We start from the raw sequence: 13739 nt of genomic DNA on the forward strand, positions 1-13739 counted from the left end.
CTTTCAAGTATCCCATTAAAGCTTTCCTGGTGACACGCTGAAGCTGAAGTATTTACACAGCTCTCACCACACACAGTTGGTGTGAATGCTGTACCTTGTGTGGACACGAGGAGACGGTCAGCTCCCTCCACAGGGCCTCCTGAAAATGTGATGTGTGTTCCACAGGGAGCAGCTAGGGATCTACAAAGCATTTTATGCCGTCTGTAGGGTAGAACTTTACAGAGCTGAAGGCTCTACCATACCTAAGCCTCCTATTACAGCAGGCCACTTCAACCTGCTGATCTGTGGAGAGCTGCCAAGGGAAGACTTTGATTGTCAGAAAAGTAGACTGCAAATTAGAAAAGGTGGGAGAATCCAAAACACTTCACTGCTGAGGGAAAGTTTCCTTTCCAATCCCACGCTCCAGCCATCCTTCAACATTGACTTGTTTGTCGGTACTTGTCAAATATCTCTCCCTACTCAAAGTTCTGATTTGCAGCACAGCAAATGTGAAAGGGCTTGTCTGGCCAGTCCAGGCATTTGTTCCTGGCACCCTGAAGAAAGCTCAAGTGCAGACAACATCACAAAGGACCTCAACATTCATTGTGGTATGCAAGCCTTATTCCCAGGTGACAAGTTCCACAGGGTCAATGCAGAAAGTGAAGCCTCAAATACAGTGGGAACCAGGGGCACAGCCCAGGCACCCCAAACCTCACACCTACACTTTAGCACATACCCATGTAAACAGTTAATAAGCTTGGTGCCAGCAAGATCTATGTTTCTTACTTCCCAAGACAAACAATCCTCAGTTTTCCAAAAGAGAAAGAAAAACAGAGCTGCGACTCCTAACTTCAGTTATACCCATCATCAGTTTTGGATCTGCACCAGATCCTTGGCGGGGGGGAGTATCAGCTTTGAGCAAAGTATTATAATATAAAATCTACAGGGAGATGTTTACTCTAAAATAGCCAGTTCAGAAAAGAACATCCAGAAGAATCAATTTGCTGGAGAAGTTGATTTAATCAGACTGATCCAGGGCTCAATGAGGTCTGAAAATTTCACAGGCAGTGGGGAAAAGCTTGTTTCTTGTTTGGGACCTAAACTATCATCCAGTGACCTGCAGGCTCGAGTTTCTCTTGCTATGCATTCATCACTGAAGCAGAAATGGGTGGTAACACATCAAGTCAAGGGTAAAATTCCACAAGGCACATTCACTCTCCTGTCTTCACCCTACATTTCTGAAGGGAAACTCCCCCCTCCTTCCTCTACACACTCTGCACCACTGCCTCAACCAACCCCACCTCCAGTAGCATCACACATTTGTTTCTTGCAAGAAAAGCAGCTCGGAGAGTTCTGCAAAGAACAAGAGAGAAAAGTAGGGCAGCCTTTCCCCAAGCACCACACTCAAATCTGCAGGGACATAGCATCAGACACTTGCGATGGCAAAGGGAAGGGCTGTGGCAGGTGCCACAAGCATCAGTCCAAGGCTGGCCTAAACGACTAATGGCACTGCTCTCATCTACAACCCATTCTGAACCATTTGCTCAGCTGGCCTGAAACAAATACAGCTGTGAGGGAGAGTTTACATGTGTGGCAACTCAAGTTCCAATTAGCTGAGGAAATGGGTCCTGGGAGATCAAATTATTTTGTGGCAGCAGGAAGACAGTTAATTTAGCATGCTCAGACAAGCAATTACTTCTTTCCCTAAATACCACTTTCTCCATGCGCTGATGCCTCTCCGCACTGACCCACAGCAGAAACCTTAATATCATTTGTGACAGTCTTTTAGAAGCTGTTCTGCAGAGAGAACAATCTGGGTTTGCTTTAGTTAAGTGAGCAGAAGAAAAAGCCACGAGGACAGATATAAGAGGGTTGCTGGGAACACACATGGGATTGCAAAAGCAGGCCATGGCCTTGTACAGCTGCTGCAAAACCTTAGTCCCAAGCTCCTCACAGTCTGAGCATCTGATGTGCCAGACAGGAAAGGGAAGAGCTGCAGCAGGAAACAAAGAAACAAAACCCCCTTTTTTTACTGTGAGGGTGACCAAGCACCAGCACAGGCTGTACAGAGAGGTTGCATAGTCTCCATCCTTGGAGATACTCAAAAGCCATTTGCACACTGTCCTGGGCAACCTACTTTAGGGGTCTCTCGTTAAGCAGGGTCTTGGACCAGGTAATGCCCAAAACGTCCCTTACCACCTCAAGCATTTTGTGGTTACATGAAAAGACTCATCAACTCATTCTGATGGAGAGGGACTTCAAACAGCCAGTATCTACATCTTAATCATACAGCAAGGGACGTGGTAGAGCTGCTTTTGCTGACTTCACACAGGCTGCTTTCCCAGCAAACAGAGGGAAGGTTTCAACTTTTGCATCAGACTGAGATCTTGGCATTGACCTCAACATCTGAGAAAAAAACCTGTGCAATGTCTTAACGAATGATGGTTGGTTGGATCATTGATAGCTCCTACAGGCCATGTGAAAAGTCTGGGTTAAAAATCTTTCCCTTGCATTCATGTTCTGGTACTTTGACAGTAACAATTCCAAAGCCCCTTCTACCAGTTGACTTTAGGCAGAAACAACCTTTGTTCTTATAAAAAGAAGCAGAGAAGGCACCTTTGTGGGCACAAGGTTTAGCTATGCTTGGATTTTTTAATCATGGCCCATTTTCAGGGATGAAATGGAATTCTTCTGTAGTGAATCAGTGTCAAAAATAAAAATCCTTATCATTACTTGTCTCCCACTCACAGGAATGACAGTGGAAATGCCAGTCACCTAGAGCATGACATCATCCAGCTTGTTATTTCCAAGTCTGCTATGATAATTTTATCCCAAAGTTTACTGCAAGAAAGACATGGTTTAGGCTTGCTTTTTATTAGGGAAAAGAAAAACTTATTAAGAGCAGTTAGGAAGGCTCCTGAAGTTACTAAAGATTACCACAGAACTTGCCTATTATCCGATTAGGGCAAACTACAGTTAAACTGATGCCAAGAATACATACCTAGTAAGCAAGCAGCAGTTCTGTAGGAACTGCTCTGGGCCTGCTTAATATTTCAGCTTGTGCTGCTCTGACAGCAGCAACTTCCACAGTTTAAGAGGCCTCTGTATGTAGACCAAAGGAGTACAGTGGTTTTGTTCAGGGCACTCTGTATCTATCTGTTAGATATACAGATCCTGCATTTCTGCACTTTCAGTAACTGTTATAGATGCAAGACAACCAACAAACTGTTAAGATTTATTCTTATGAAGGAGAAACATCAGCAAGTAACAATACATCTTATTTTATTTATATGCCATCAGCAGCACTGCAGTTCCAGGAGCTTAAAATAAACTGAACGGTCGCTCGTATTTACCTTCCTTGATAAGCTTCTCTCTGTGATCCTGTGGAAGAAAGAACATTCATCAGCATCCTATTAAAGAAGTTTTAATCAACCTGGGATAAGAGAAAAGCAGTTCTAGTATTTCAGCATGGACTATAGGAAGATGGCATCATATGTGATCTTAGGGGTCTTTTCCAGCCTAAATGATTCTATAAGCACAAACTTAACAGCTGATGAGGTTAAAAAGTGAAAAAGAACAAGGCATTTAGCTTCACCTAGCTTCTGAGCTACAGAAGACGTGCTCAGATTGACATCTCTGCAAATCCAGCCACTCTCACAGGCCAGCAGAGACCAATTCCTTCGGATGTATTTTTCACCTAACTAACTAGTTGTGTCGCAGGGAATTTATACATAGTCTTTACCTCCTCCTTCCGCCTGAGCAATCCAGTTACAAAGAAACTTTGTAGTAACTTGCCCAAATATACCTGTGTTAACATTCAGCCCATTTGTATCTCACCCTGCAGTCACAGACTTTGCTGACAAGTATTGTTACAGTACACAGACACTACAGATACTGTACTTTACACACCACCACAAAAAACCCCAAACATCAGTAAAGGAACTGGAATAACGGAAAACAATTTTTTCTTGGGACTAGATTGAAGAGTTCATCTTAAATATTCCCAGGCAATTATGACTGGATTTCACCCACACAGGTTTATTGTCAAGCACTCACAAGCTAAGCCACACTTGGTGGCTAAGCCCAGCTGTGGCTTCACATACAAAACCAAACCACCATGACAAAATACTGTGGAGATACTGAAGTCTCAATAACATTTCTATCAACATGCTGTATTTCCTAAAACCTGCATTTTTGATCCATCCTAGCAAACAACGTTCCCTACAAATATTCTATTCATTTTAATTAATGTTTGTGCTTTCTGGTGTATGACTTGATCTAAAAATGCTACTTTTGTGCAAAAGAGTGAAACAGCCACAGATTCACTAGTGAACACAGCCACTGTCTGCCCATTACACAGCGTTTTCTTATGTATGTATGTAGCTGAGTTTTTTTCAGAATTGCTCAGATTCTGAAGTCTGCATTTCAGGAGTTAGACCAGAAGTGAGATAAACCTTAACATCTTAACCATGCTGCTGAGATGAGGCACTGTAATCAGCACAAGTACTCCTCCCCATTTGCTTCATGAGTTTAGAGAAATGGTCAAGCATTTACAGAGACACTGAGAGGTCTGTTATCCATAAGCTCCCTATTTATTTATTTTAGAAAGCATAGCTACTGCATGTCAACAGCTGAAAAGAATGGTATTTTATGATTAATTTGTACTGTCAGTGCTACAGAGAGCTTTATTGTAGCAAAATATCTTAATCAGGGAAACTGTGACTGGCCATACCCCAGGGTACAATAGAGGGCTCTCAGCACTACAGGACTTTGCAACCAGTTCTGAGGCTTTGAGACAGCAGGCTCAGTAGCAACCTTCCCTCCCTCATTACTTTAACGGTATTAATCATCCTCAGGTGCAAGAGGATTCCATCCATTCAGTCTCCAAGCAGATCTTCACTTTACACTGGGACGTTCACATCGCCAACTCACCCTTTCAAACTTGAAGACAGCAGCCCAGAAGAGGAGAGGGCCTAGGCCAAAAACAAGCCCTAGGAAGGACGTCTTCGGTGTCGGGCGGAAGGTAGGGTACACATTGTGCGTCCGGGCGTAGACCCAGCGGGTCAGGGCAGGGTTTTCCTGGGTTGGAAACAAACCCCACAGTGAGGCCTCAGGGCCCCTGCTCACCTCCGCGCAGCCCCTTCCCCCGCCGCTGGGGCCTGCAAAGCCAGGCCGGGAAGGACACCAAGGTCACGGGGAGGACAGAGCAGCGCCCCGCCCGCACGGCGCCATGCCCGGGACACCGGGCGCTGCGGACAAGCCCCGCGTTTCCCTGTCCCCGCTGCCCCGTCCCCACTCACGATGACTGGCGGACGGTTGGGGTTGTTCAGCTGCAGCTGGTACTGCCGCTTGAGCCGGGCGCGGATAGCTAAGCGCTCGGCCTCAGCACGGCGGCCCTCCGGCGACACGTCGAAGGTGTTGCGGTCGAGCTCGGCCGGCAGCGAGACGAAGCGGTTGGGCCGGTAGCGCTCGGCGGCGGTCACAGGCGCCTCCGACGCCATCTTGGACACACGGCGCCGGGAGAGACCCGCCTCTCCCCGCTCCGGCCTGTGCGGCCGACACCGCCCCCTGGCGGCCGGGGGTGCTGATCACCCCCTCAGCAGCGTCTGGGAAAGGGGGGGGCCGCCATGGGAGGTTGGTGCCTTCCTGACGCCAGGAGGTTAAGGGGCCGGGCCCCTCCGCTTTGGGAGGAGCCGGAGCTCCGAGGCAGAGCTGAGGTCTGTCAGGGGCGTTGTGCAGCCCTGGGGATAGCGGGGTGGTCATCGCTGAGATCTCTGTCACAGCCCTAAACCGTGCACGCCGACACAAAATATTTGATCTCTCAGCTGGGCTGGTTCAGCCTGGAGGAGAGACGGCTCCTCAACGGGAGACCTTAGAGCAGCTCCCAGTGCTTAAAGGAAACCTGGAAAGGGACTCTGGACCAGGGCCTGTAGTGACAGGACGGGGGGGAATGGCTTTAACCTGCCAGAGGGGAGGCTGAGATGAGCTCTTAGGTAGAAGCTCTTCCCTGTGAGGGTGCTGAGGCGCTGGTGCCCAGAGAAACTGTGGCTGCCCCATCCCTGGCAGTGTTCAAGGCCAGGTTGGACAAAGGGGCTTGGAGCAGCCTGGTCTAGTGGAAGGTGTCCCTGCCCGTGGCAGGGGGTTGGAACCGGATGAGCTTTGAGGTCCCTTCCAATCCAAACCAGTCTGGGATTCTGTGAAATCACCTCTTTGATGTGCTAACCGAGGCTGAGCTCATTGGATAAGCCACCAGAGGACCTTCAGGGTTACCATGTGGTGGCTCAACACCCTGACAAACTCTACGGATAGGTTCAGAAATCATCCTTTGATGATGATCACGAGGTGAAGAAAGCCAGCTCTGGCCTTACGATTTTGGCTTTGGGATATTTCTGTCTCATCGGTATTAAGAGCTTTGCTCTCCAGAGATGTAAATCATAGATACCAGTTGTCTTTCTGAAACAAACTTGACAGTAAAACAAGTTTTCTGCTGTTTTTTTTCTTCTTTCAGTATACAAAGCAATGACAGCAGCTATTCTGATTGGAACCAGGTAAGTTAATGGCTGTGTATATATAGTTATAGCCTCATTTACCCTGAGGTAACTCTACAGACTCGGGTAATGTTGAATGAGGGATTACAGCTTGCTTCTAAGCACACACAAAGTAATATTGCTGTTTTTATTTAAGATGCTGTGCTTTGGCACTGAATAATGGAGCAGAAGCTCTGCCTTGCATCTTATGATTTCACTTGTCTTTTACCTCAGCACTCAGAAAATAGGTAATCTCCTTTTGGTCTGAGGAGCTAACTGGGAGCTGGGGCTTTGTGACTTGTGTCTAACAGGCTGAAAGACAAGTTGGACATCCCTGAGCAAGACCGCCACAGCAGGAGGTGCTTTTCCCTCTCCTAAGTCCAAGCCCACAGTCCTCTCAGGAGCTCTTTCCTGGTGTTTCTCCAGTTTTTCCACCCTCATTTTCTTCACAAACAAGCAGCTGCAAATCCAAGTGAAAACCAAGCTGCTTCATTCACAGTCAGCTCCCGCGGAAGTGCTTACATGCCCTGTTGCTTTGTTTCCCAGGGCTTTCGGCTTGGGATAGTAGGTCCTGTTGCACAGAACAGTTTACTTCTTCTCCCAGTTTCTGACCATTGGATTTAGTGTGATCTCTGTCTCCAGCTCCATGATTACCTCTCTCCCTAAGTGGCATGTGGAGAGCTACTTCAGCAGCACAGTACACATACCAGCAGCACTGCCATGTGGCTCTCCTGTGGTACTTCTATCTCTGAGGGTTCCCAAAGACTTGGCAGCCTGTGTTTCCCTGCATGTGCATGGCCTGCTTCTTTAAAAGCTGATCCTCCCTGCTCTTATTTCTTAATAAATGGCACATGCAGCATAGAAGCAGAGAGATTCCCAGCAAGAACAGGGGTGCAGGTTGGATTCGTGTACTGGGAAGAGGTAGCTGCTCCGTGGGAGTTGGGTGATGTTCCCCTCTTTGCTCCATCGCAGAGTGGAACAGAAAACTCCTGTCCCTGCAGATCTCCCAAAGGACTTTGAAACAGCCCCAGTCTGCTGTGTCCTGAGATGTGTCTGCAATGGTGTGGGACAGTTCCTGTGGGAATGAGCAAAGATGCTCTTGTGGTGTTCAGCTCACAGGCCTGTTGCAGACTCCTTGCGATCTTACCTGTGCACATCCCGGCTGTGCCTTCTCCCTGTCCCCGAAGCTCTTGGCTGTGAGTGTGCATGCTTGTCATGCAAATAGTGCTGAAATCAATTCTACTGGGAGCAAAGCAGAAGTTGCAAAGCTATATTACCATTAACAAGTAATGTGCTGTATTGGAAATTGAGCAGCCAGCCACGATGCTGAAAACACCTTTGTATTTCGTCTCTAATTACTAACTCATCCTCCCTCCCAAAGGATCTAGTTCCTCACAGGGAGTCTTTTCTGGGAGATGGGATCACTTTTTTCATGGGGTAAGAAAATAACAAGATTGCTTCCAGAGAAGCATGTTCTCTGACACTCAAGCCTGTGCATTGCAGTCAGTTGTTTTCACTCCTCCAGAGGTGATTTTGTGCATTTTATTCGTTTCATAACAGCCATATCTCTAAAACACCATGATTTAGCAGAAGCCTGACACGCCGGTAGTCAGTGTCTAAACCTTGCATAAAGCGATGCAGGACAAAGACAGGAATACTGCTGTCGAGGCACTAGACTGAAATCAGTGTTTGGTTTTTTCCCTGCTGGCAGGAGCTGCTGCACACACTGAGAAACATGGTGATAAACTGGACTCCCGGGCAGACCACCTGCGTCATCTGCTCCTTCTGGGCCACGCTATGGCAGGATGAACACAGCCTGGCTGCTACTGCAAACCACCTGTGAAACAAAAGGTTTTGAGAGAGCAGATAAGAGCCTTCTTATTCTTCTTTTTGCCAGCCAGATCATGAAGCTCCTTGGACTCTTCTCCTGACTGCTAGTGTTGACTTAAGACAAGCAGAAGGAATATAAAACAGGCATTAGTGAGAGTGTGGCCACTCTCACTAGGGCAACACAGATTTGAACTACAATAAGCTGGTCATAAAACCATGTCCTTGTGGGCTCCAACACTGAGACTTAAAAGGTAAGACCCCAAGTGTTTTTCTTCTTTTTAATCAGGACTGAAGGTTATTGAATGTTTTGGGGTTTTCAATATTGAATCAAATTGACCATTCTCATAGAAAAATGCCCTTGAATTTTACATCACCTGTTTTCTTTGTGAACAGCAGTCATCAAGATAGAACTAGTCAAGGAAATTAATCTTTGCCCAGAGCCCTGTGGCAGGATGGCCTTGACTGGCTGCCAGGCATCCACCCAGCTACTCTCTACCTCCTCTTCCTCAGAAGGATTGGGGTAGGGCAATGATAGGAAAAAGCTCATGGGATGAGACAAATACAAAGAAAAGCAAAACCTGCATACAGAAGCAAAACAAAAAGAGGAATTCATTCACTACATCCTATCAGCAGGCAGATGTCCAGCTACTTTATGGGAAGCAGAGCCTCAGTATATGTAGCAGTTGCTTGGGAAGACAAGTGACATCATCACAAATGTCCTCCCATCATCCTTTTTTCCCTCAGCTTTTATTTCTGAGCATATGGGCATCATATGGTATAGGATACCCCTTTGGTTGTTTGGGTCAGCTGTCCCAGTTATCTCCCCTCCCAGCCTGTTGCCTATCTCCAGCCTGCAGAATATGGGGTGTTGGAAGGGAAGCCTTGACATTTTGCGAGAGCTGCTTGGCAATAGCTGAAACATTGGTGTGTTACTTATGCTACCCTAGCCACAGCTGCAAGGCTGGTGTGAAGAACGTCAGCTCCATCCCAGCCAGACCCAGTACAAAGCCATCTTGAATACTGTCCTACACACCATCGGGTTTCCGAGAGCATTCCCATCAAAATTACTCTGAGATCAGGCACACTTTGGTTGAAGCTGCAAATAACTTCCACCTTGAGTTTAAAGTAACCCAAGATCCTGACCTTCAGTTTAGACTTGTATGATTTTGTGGGTGACTTTTCAGTCATGCACCAAAATATACACTGGCTGGATTGGTTTGGCTGTATACACAAGGTCCACAAAGTCACATCTTTTCAGAGTGGCCATGTTAAGTGACTGTGCTTTAAGTGAATCAAAGGAAAAATTACCTAAATCACAGACCTGTCTACCTATCTCTGAGGTTATTGTGCATGATGCTTTCAGAAGACAAAGGTTAAATGTGCTCTCATCTTGAAAAATAGTTGTGTCTGTCAAACTTGTGCTGAGTGCTTGTGGTTGCCATGTTTGCATCAGTTATCAGGATGGCCCAATTGTTGCTGGGCTCTGTTTTGAATTCTCACTGACCTTTTGCAAAGAAAGCAAGCTGGAAAACAAGGGAGAAGCTGACAAGATCATTCACATCATAAGGAGGTTTCTGAACAGAGGTCTCTTACTTCTAATTCCCACATGTAATGGGCAAGAAGGGTCATTTCAAGTGTATGAATACTGATGTGTGTGCTGCTGACCTTCTTCTGAGGTGAATCAGTAGCAGTCATTCATCTGCGTACATACATTCATGGTAAAAATACAGAAGGGGAGCAGTGTGAAAGGTATAAGGACAAGTTTATTGGCTCAGAACAAGCATGTCTAAATGCAGCACATAGCTATGTTAATATTGTCCAGATACATGTCATTCATTTTGTGTTGAGAACTGAAGTCCTCAGTATCTTTATCTTACAGTTGTTTAAAGGAAGCCTGGCACACAAAGGAAGGAGTTAGCATGGTTAGGGGAGTTATGAATAGTCCAATCGTTATTTCAGCCAACAGGCCACCCATAAATGTGTATCAAATGTTGAGCTCAGCAGGAGTTAGTTACAAAACTAGGACACTTAATGAGTCATAAAGTGCCAGGAATAATGAGAGATGGCATTAAACAAACCATTTCTGCCTCTCCTGGGCTTGTCCAGAGATGGTGACAAGAAAGCTTCTGCTGTTTCAGCTTTTCCTGCTAAAATCATATTTGTGACTTGCACTGAATGATAGCTGTGGCTGAGCTGCCCTAGCTAGGGAGCTGGTGCTGCCTGGGAGGCTCTGGTGGGAGAAGAGAAACTGGCAGTGAGCATCTTTTCTCTACTCCTTTGCAAGTCATTGATTGGAGCATTTTGTAATATCATTTTCTTAGCTCCTCGCAGGAGAGCCTATTAAAAGTCACATAACATTGAAGAGTGGGAGGGAAAGAGGTCTTAGAATAAAGTATGGTGGTAATTAGAAAGCTGAATATCTGAGGGTAAATCCTGTTATGGCTAAGTGTTAGAAGTGCTTTACCAGCTAAGGGGTAAGGCTGTTCTCAGGCTTCCCCTCACAATGGCTATCAGGAACTAGAGTACAGCAGCAAGCTGTCATTGCCCTGACCAGCCTCCTCTGGACCTCCATCACCCACTGGCCCTGGCACAACACTGAAGCTCAGCCCCTTGGCCTTAGCTGTGTCAAGTGTGTGTTGTGTCTAGCCTTGGACTGCAGTGGCTCAAGTTCCAGGCTTGACCTCAGACCTTCCTTGTCACTTTGCCCTTGCTTGGACATCACTGGACTCTGGCTGAAGGTGGTTATTGCCACTGGACCTGCCCTGATGACCTTGTTTGGCTCCCAGTTTATTTTCCTTGCCATCCCTGGACTGCACTGTCATGAAGCTCTGCTCAACCTCATGACCGTAGAGAGTGTACGTGGCAGCAAGAGTGGACTCACATCGATGCCAATAAAAATTCAAAAAGCAGCTGCTAACAAAGTCAGTGAGAGAAAACTCAAGCTTCCTCTCACGCAGGATAAGGGGAGGCACCTTTTCTGGGCTGCTGCTCCCGATGCAGATTACTGCCAGCAGCTGATGTTTCTGTTCTCCCCATTTCTCCCCAGGTGTTTTGCTCTGCCCGCAAAAGAATGGATTGATCTGTCTCAGTCAGTTTGAGTACTGGAAAAGTAGTGGTGCCCACTGTAAACACTGCCTGCATCTCTGACACGAGGGAGTGAGTACTCCTACCCTAAAACATGTATAAGAGGCTGTTAGCCATTCCCTGGAGATCCTGTCTTTCCTCTTGGGCTGTGGAAAGAGTCTAGTTTAGCCCAGATACTTCCCAGTCCCTGGAGTATCTAATATGGGACAGAGTGCTGTGGCTCATGTAGCCTGGGGCCAAATGTTACACAGCCTTTATTGTATCACAGTATCACAGTATCACAGTATGTTAGAGATTGGAAGGGACCTCGAAAGATCATCTAGTCCAATCCCCCTGCCGGAGCAGGAACCTAGATAATGTTACACAGGAATGCGTCCAGGTGGGTTTTGAATGTCTCCAGGGAAGGAGACTCCACAACCTCCCTGGGCAGCCTGTTCCAGTGTTCCGTCACCCTCACCGAGAAGAAGTTTCTTCTCAAGTTTAAGTGGAACCTCTTGTGTTCCAGTTTGTACCCATTACCCCTTGTCCTATCATTGTTTGCCACTGAGTAGAGCCTGGCTCCGTCCTGTACCTGGAGGATGCTCCTGTAAGTTCTGCCCAGACCCATGGGTGAAATCCTGGACTTGATGATAGTAAAGGAGAGCCCTACAAAAAAAATGGCTCGGGCCCACAAAGCTGTCAGATTCCCTGCAACGCTTTACTTGAAGTTACCACCTCAGTTTGAGAGAATTTCCTTTCACAAACAAAATCAGAGTGTGAGGAAAAGGCTACTGTGCAAAAATCCATCCAGAAGTGGCCACTGAGACTATAAACCCCAGCAGAAAAGGTTATGGGGTTTACAGTATATGGGTATACTATAAACCCCAACAGAAAAGGTATATGGGGTTTATGAAGAAATACAGGGCCCCAACAGCTGCTACGGTGTCAAGGACTTTGCATGTCCTGGTGGGGTCCACTCATGAATACAGTCTTGGAGGAAGCCTCACGTTTGTGGAATCATCCAGCCCAAACTTCTCCACAGCCCAAAATTCATTTTTAACTGGAAAAGGAGCAGGACTTTATAGACAGTAACTCTTTAAGAAGTCACAAATTTCTCCTTTGTACAGGAAGATACTCAAGCCCTGCTTGGGGGAAAAAAAAACCTACCAACCCAGCCTGAAATCTGATAGATCAGTCTTGAAGGAGAGGCAGCTTCATTGTACAGCTACATAGAAAAAGGTACTCACTTTGCTTTATGTATTTTATTAGAAGTCTGGAGCTTAAATTCTAAAGGAAGTCTGGGAACACACTGTGAAGCAGACCATCAGTATGAATAAAATATGGTAGCAGGAACATGTGAACTTAGTGTGACTGTTTGGCAATCTCTGTATCACAGTGGGGGAGTGCTTAGTTGTGGCAATGCAGAGTGTGGTGGGGTATTATTGCTCAAATCAAAGGCAGAATACAAATGAGGCTGTTGCTGCAGAATGCCAGCCAGTGGGAAAGATACATGGGTCCAGGTCCAGCCAGGGTATTTCAGTGTTTAAAAAAAGAGATGGCAATACTAAAGCCTTAAACTTGTGACCTATAGAGGTAGGATGGCAGAGCAGCTCTTTTCTGGGTTCCCGTTATCATTGTATAAGTCAGGAACTTTAAAGAAGAAATAGAATAGCCCTTAGCATTGCTGAACCCTGTATCCATCAGGCTTCATCTGTCCTGTTGGGGAGACAGGGTGATGCAGCTGCCAAGGTTAAAAATTGCCTCCCATCTTAGCAGAGAGGTATGCTCTTTGGATAAAACACTTCTGTTTACAAGGCATGTCCCCTTAATCCAGCCACTGTAACTGTGATTTGTGACCCCTAAAGGAAAGAATTCTATCTCCGGTGTGGTCCTTGTAGGGCCCTTTACATACAGTGCTCCCCTGCTCTCCTGCTGCCCCTCACTCCATCCCCTTCTGTGTGTCTGCTTGCCCCATACTCACTTGCAGATGTTTTTGCCTAATCCAAACCTCTCCTCCCAGACTCCCACTGTTGCTGAGGGACTTTTTACCCCACGAAATAACTTCAGCTTCCTCTGCCTCATTCACTTGCTGCTTAGTCTTTTCCCTGCTTTCTCCTGATGATAACTCACTCACCTTTTTCCAAGCATCTTCACAAAAAGATCCAGTCGTGGGGGCAGCCACTTGCAAAATGCTTAGCAGATGGCAACTGCTAACCTTGTAGTACTCTGCTCCCTGTTTCCTTTTGTCCTCTCTGTGTCAAGCAATCTGTACACAGCACATTGGCAGCCGGAACATGAATGTTCTTCCTAATTTGCCTTCATTTACTTTGGAGTCTTCTG

The 13739-nt window shown here is 46.5% G+C and overlaps 1 protein-coding gene across 1 annotated transcript; it reads right to left on the reverse strand.

Annotated features, from left to right (window-relative positions):
- Window positions 1-3244: 3244 nt before the first annotated feature.
- NDUFB4 (NADH:ubiquinone oxidoreductase subunit B4) lies at window positions 3245-5501 on the reverse strand. Its single transcript, XM_061454273.1, has 3 exons — window positions 5280-5501; window positions 4912-5058; window positions 3245-3360 (listed from the first exon to the last, which is right to left on the reverse strand). Exons 1-3 carry the CDS (start codon window positions 5478-5480, stop codon window positions 3301-3303), a joined length of 408 nt encoding a protein of 135 aa, XP_061310257.1. The 5' UTR covers window positions 5481-5501; the 3' UTR covers window positions 3245-3300.
- Window positions 5502-13739: the final 8238 nt, after the last annotated feature.

This window comes from Pezoporus flaviventris, unplaced genomic scaffold (genome assembly GCF_033815535.1).
Source record: "Pezoporus flaviventris isolate CSIRO_AGI_PZ_B2104156 unplaced genomic scaffold, CSIRO_AGI_Pfla_v1 ptg000015l, whole genome shotgun sequence".
Taxonomy (NCBI): domain Eukaryota; kingdom Metazoa; phylum Chordata; class Aves; order Psittaciformes; family Psittacidae; genus Pezoporus; species Pezoporus flaviventris.

Bases quoted from the DNA above. Each gene is read 5' to 3' on its own strand.
- NDUFB4 (XM_061454273.1), bottom strand. From the start codon at position 5,480: ATGGCGTCGGAGGCGCCTGTGACCGCCGCCGAGCGCTACCGGCCCAAC. The intron at 5,059-5,279 runs GTGAGTGGGGAC...TTTCCAACCCAG, and splicing joins CCAACCGTCCGCCAGTCATC to GAAAACCCTGCCCTGACCCG. The intron at 3,361-4,911 runs GTGAGTTGGCGA...TTTCTTCCACAG, and splicing joins CTGTCTTCAAGTTTGAAAGG to GATCACAGAGAGAAGCTTAT.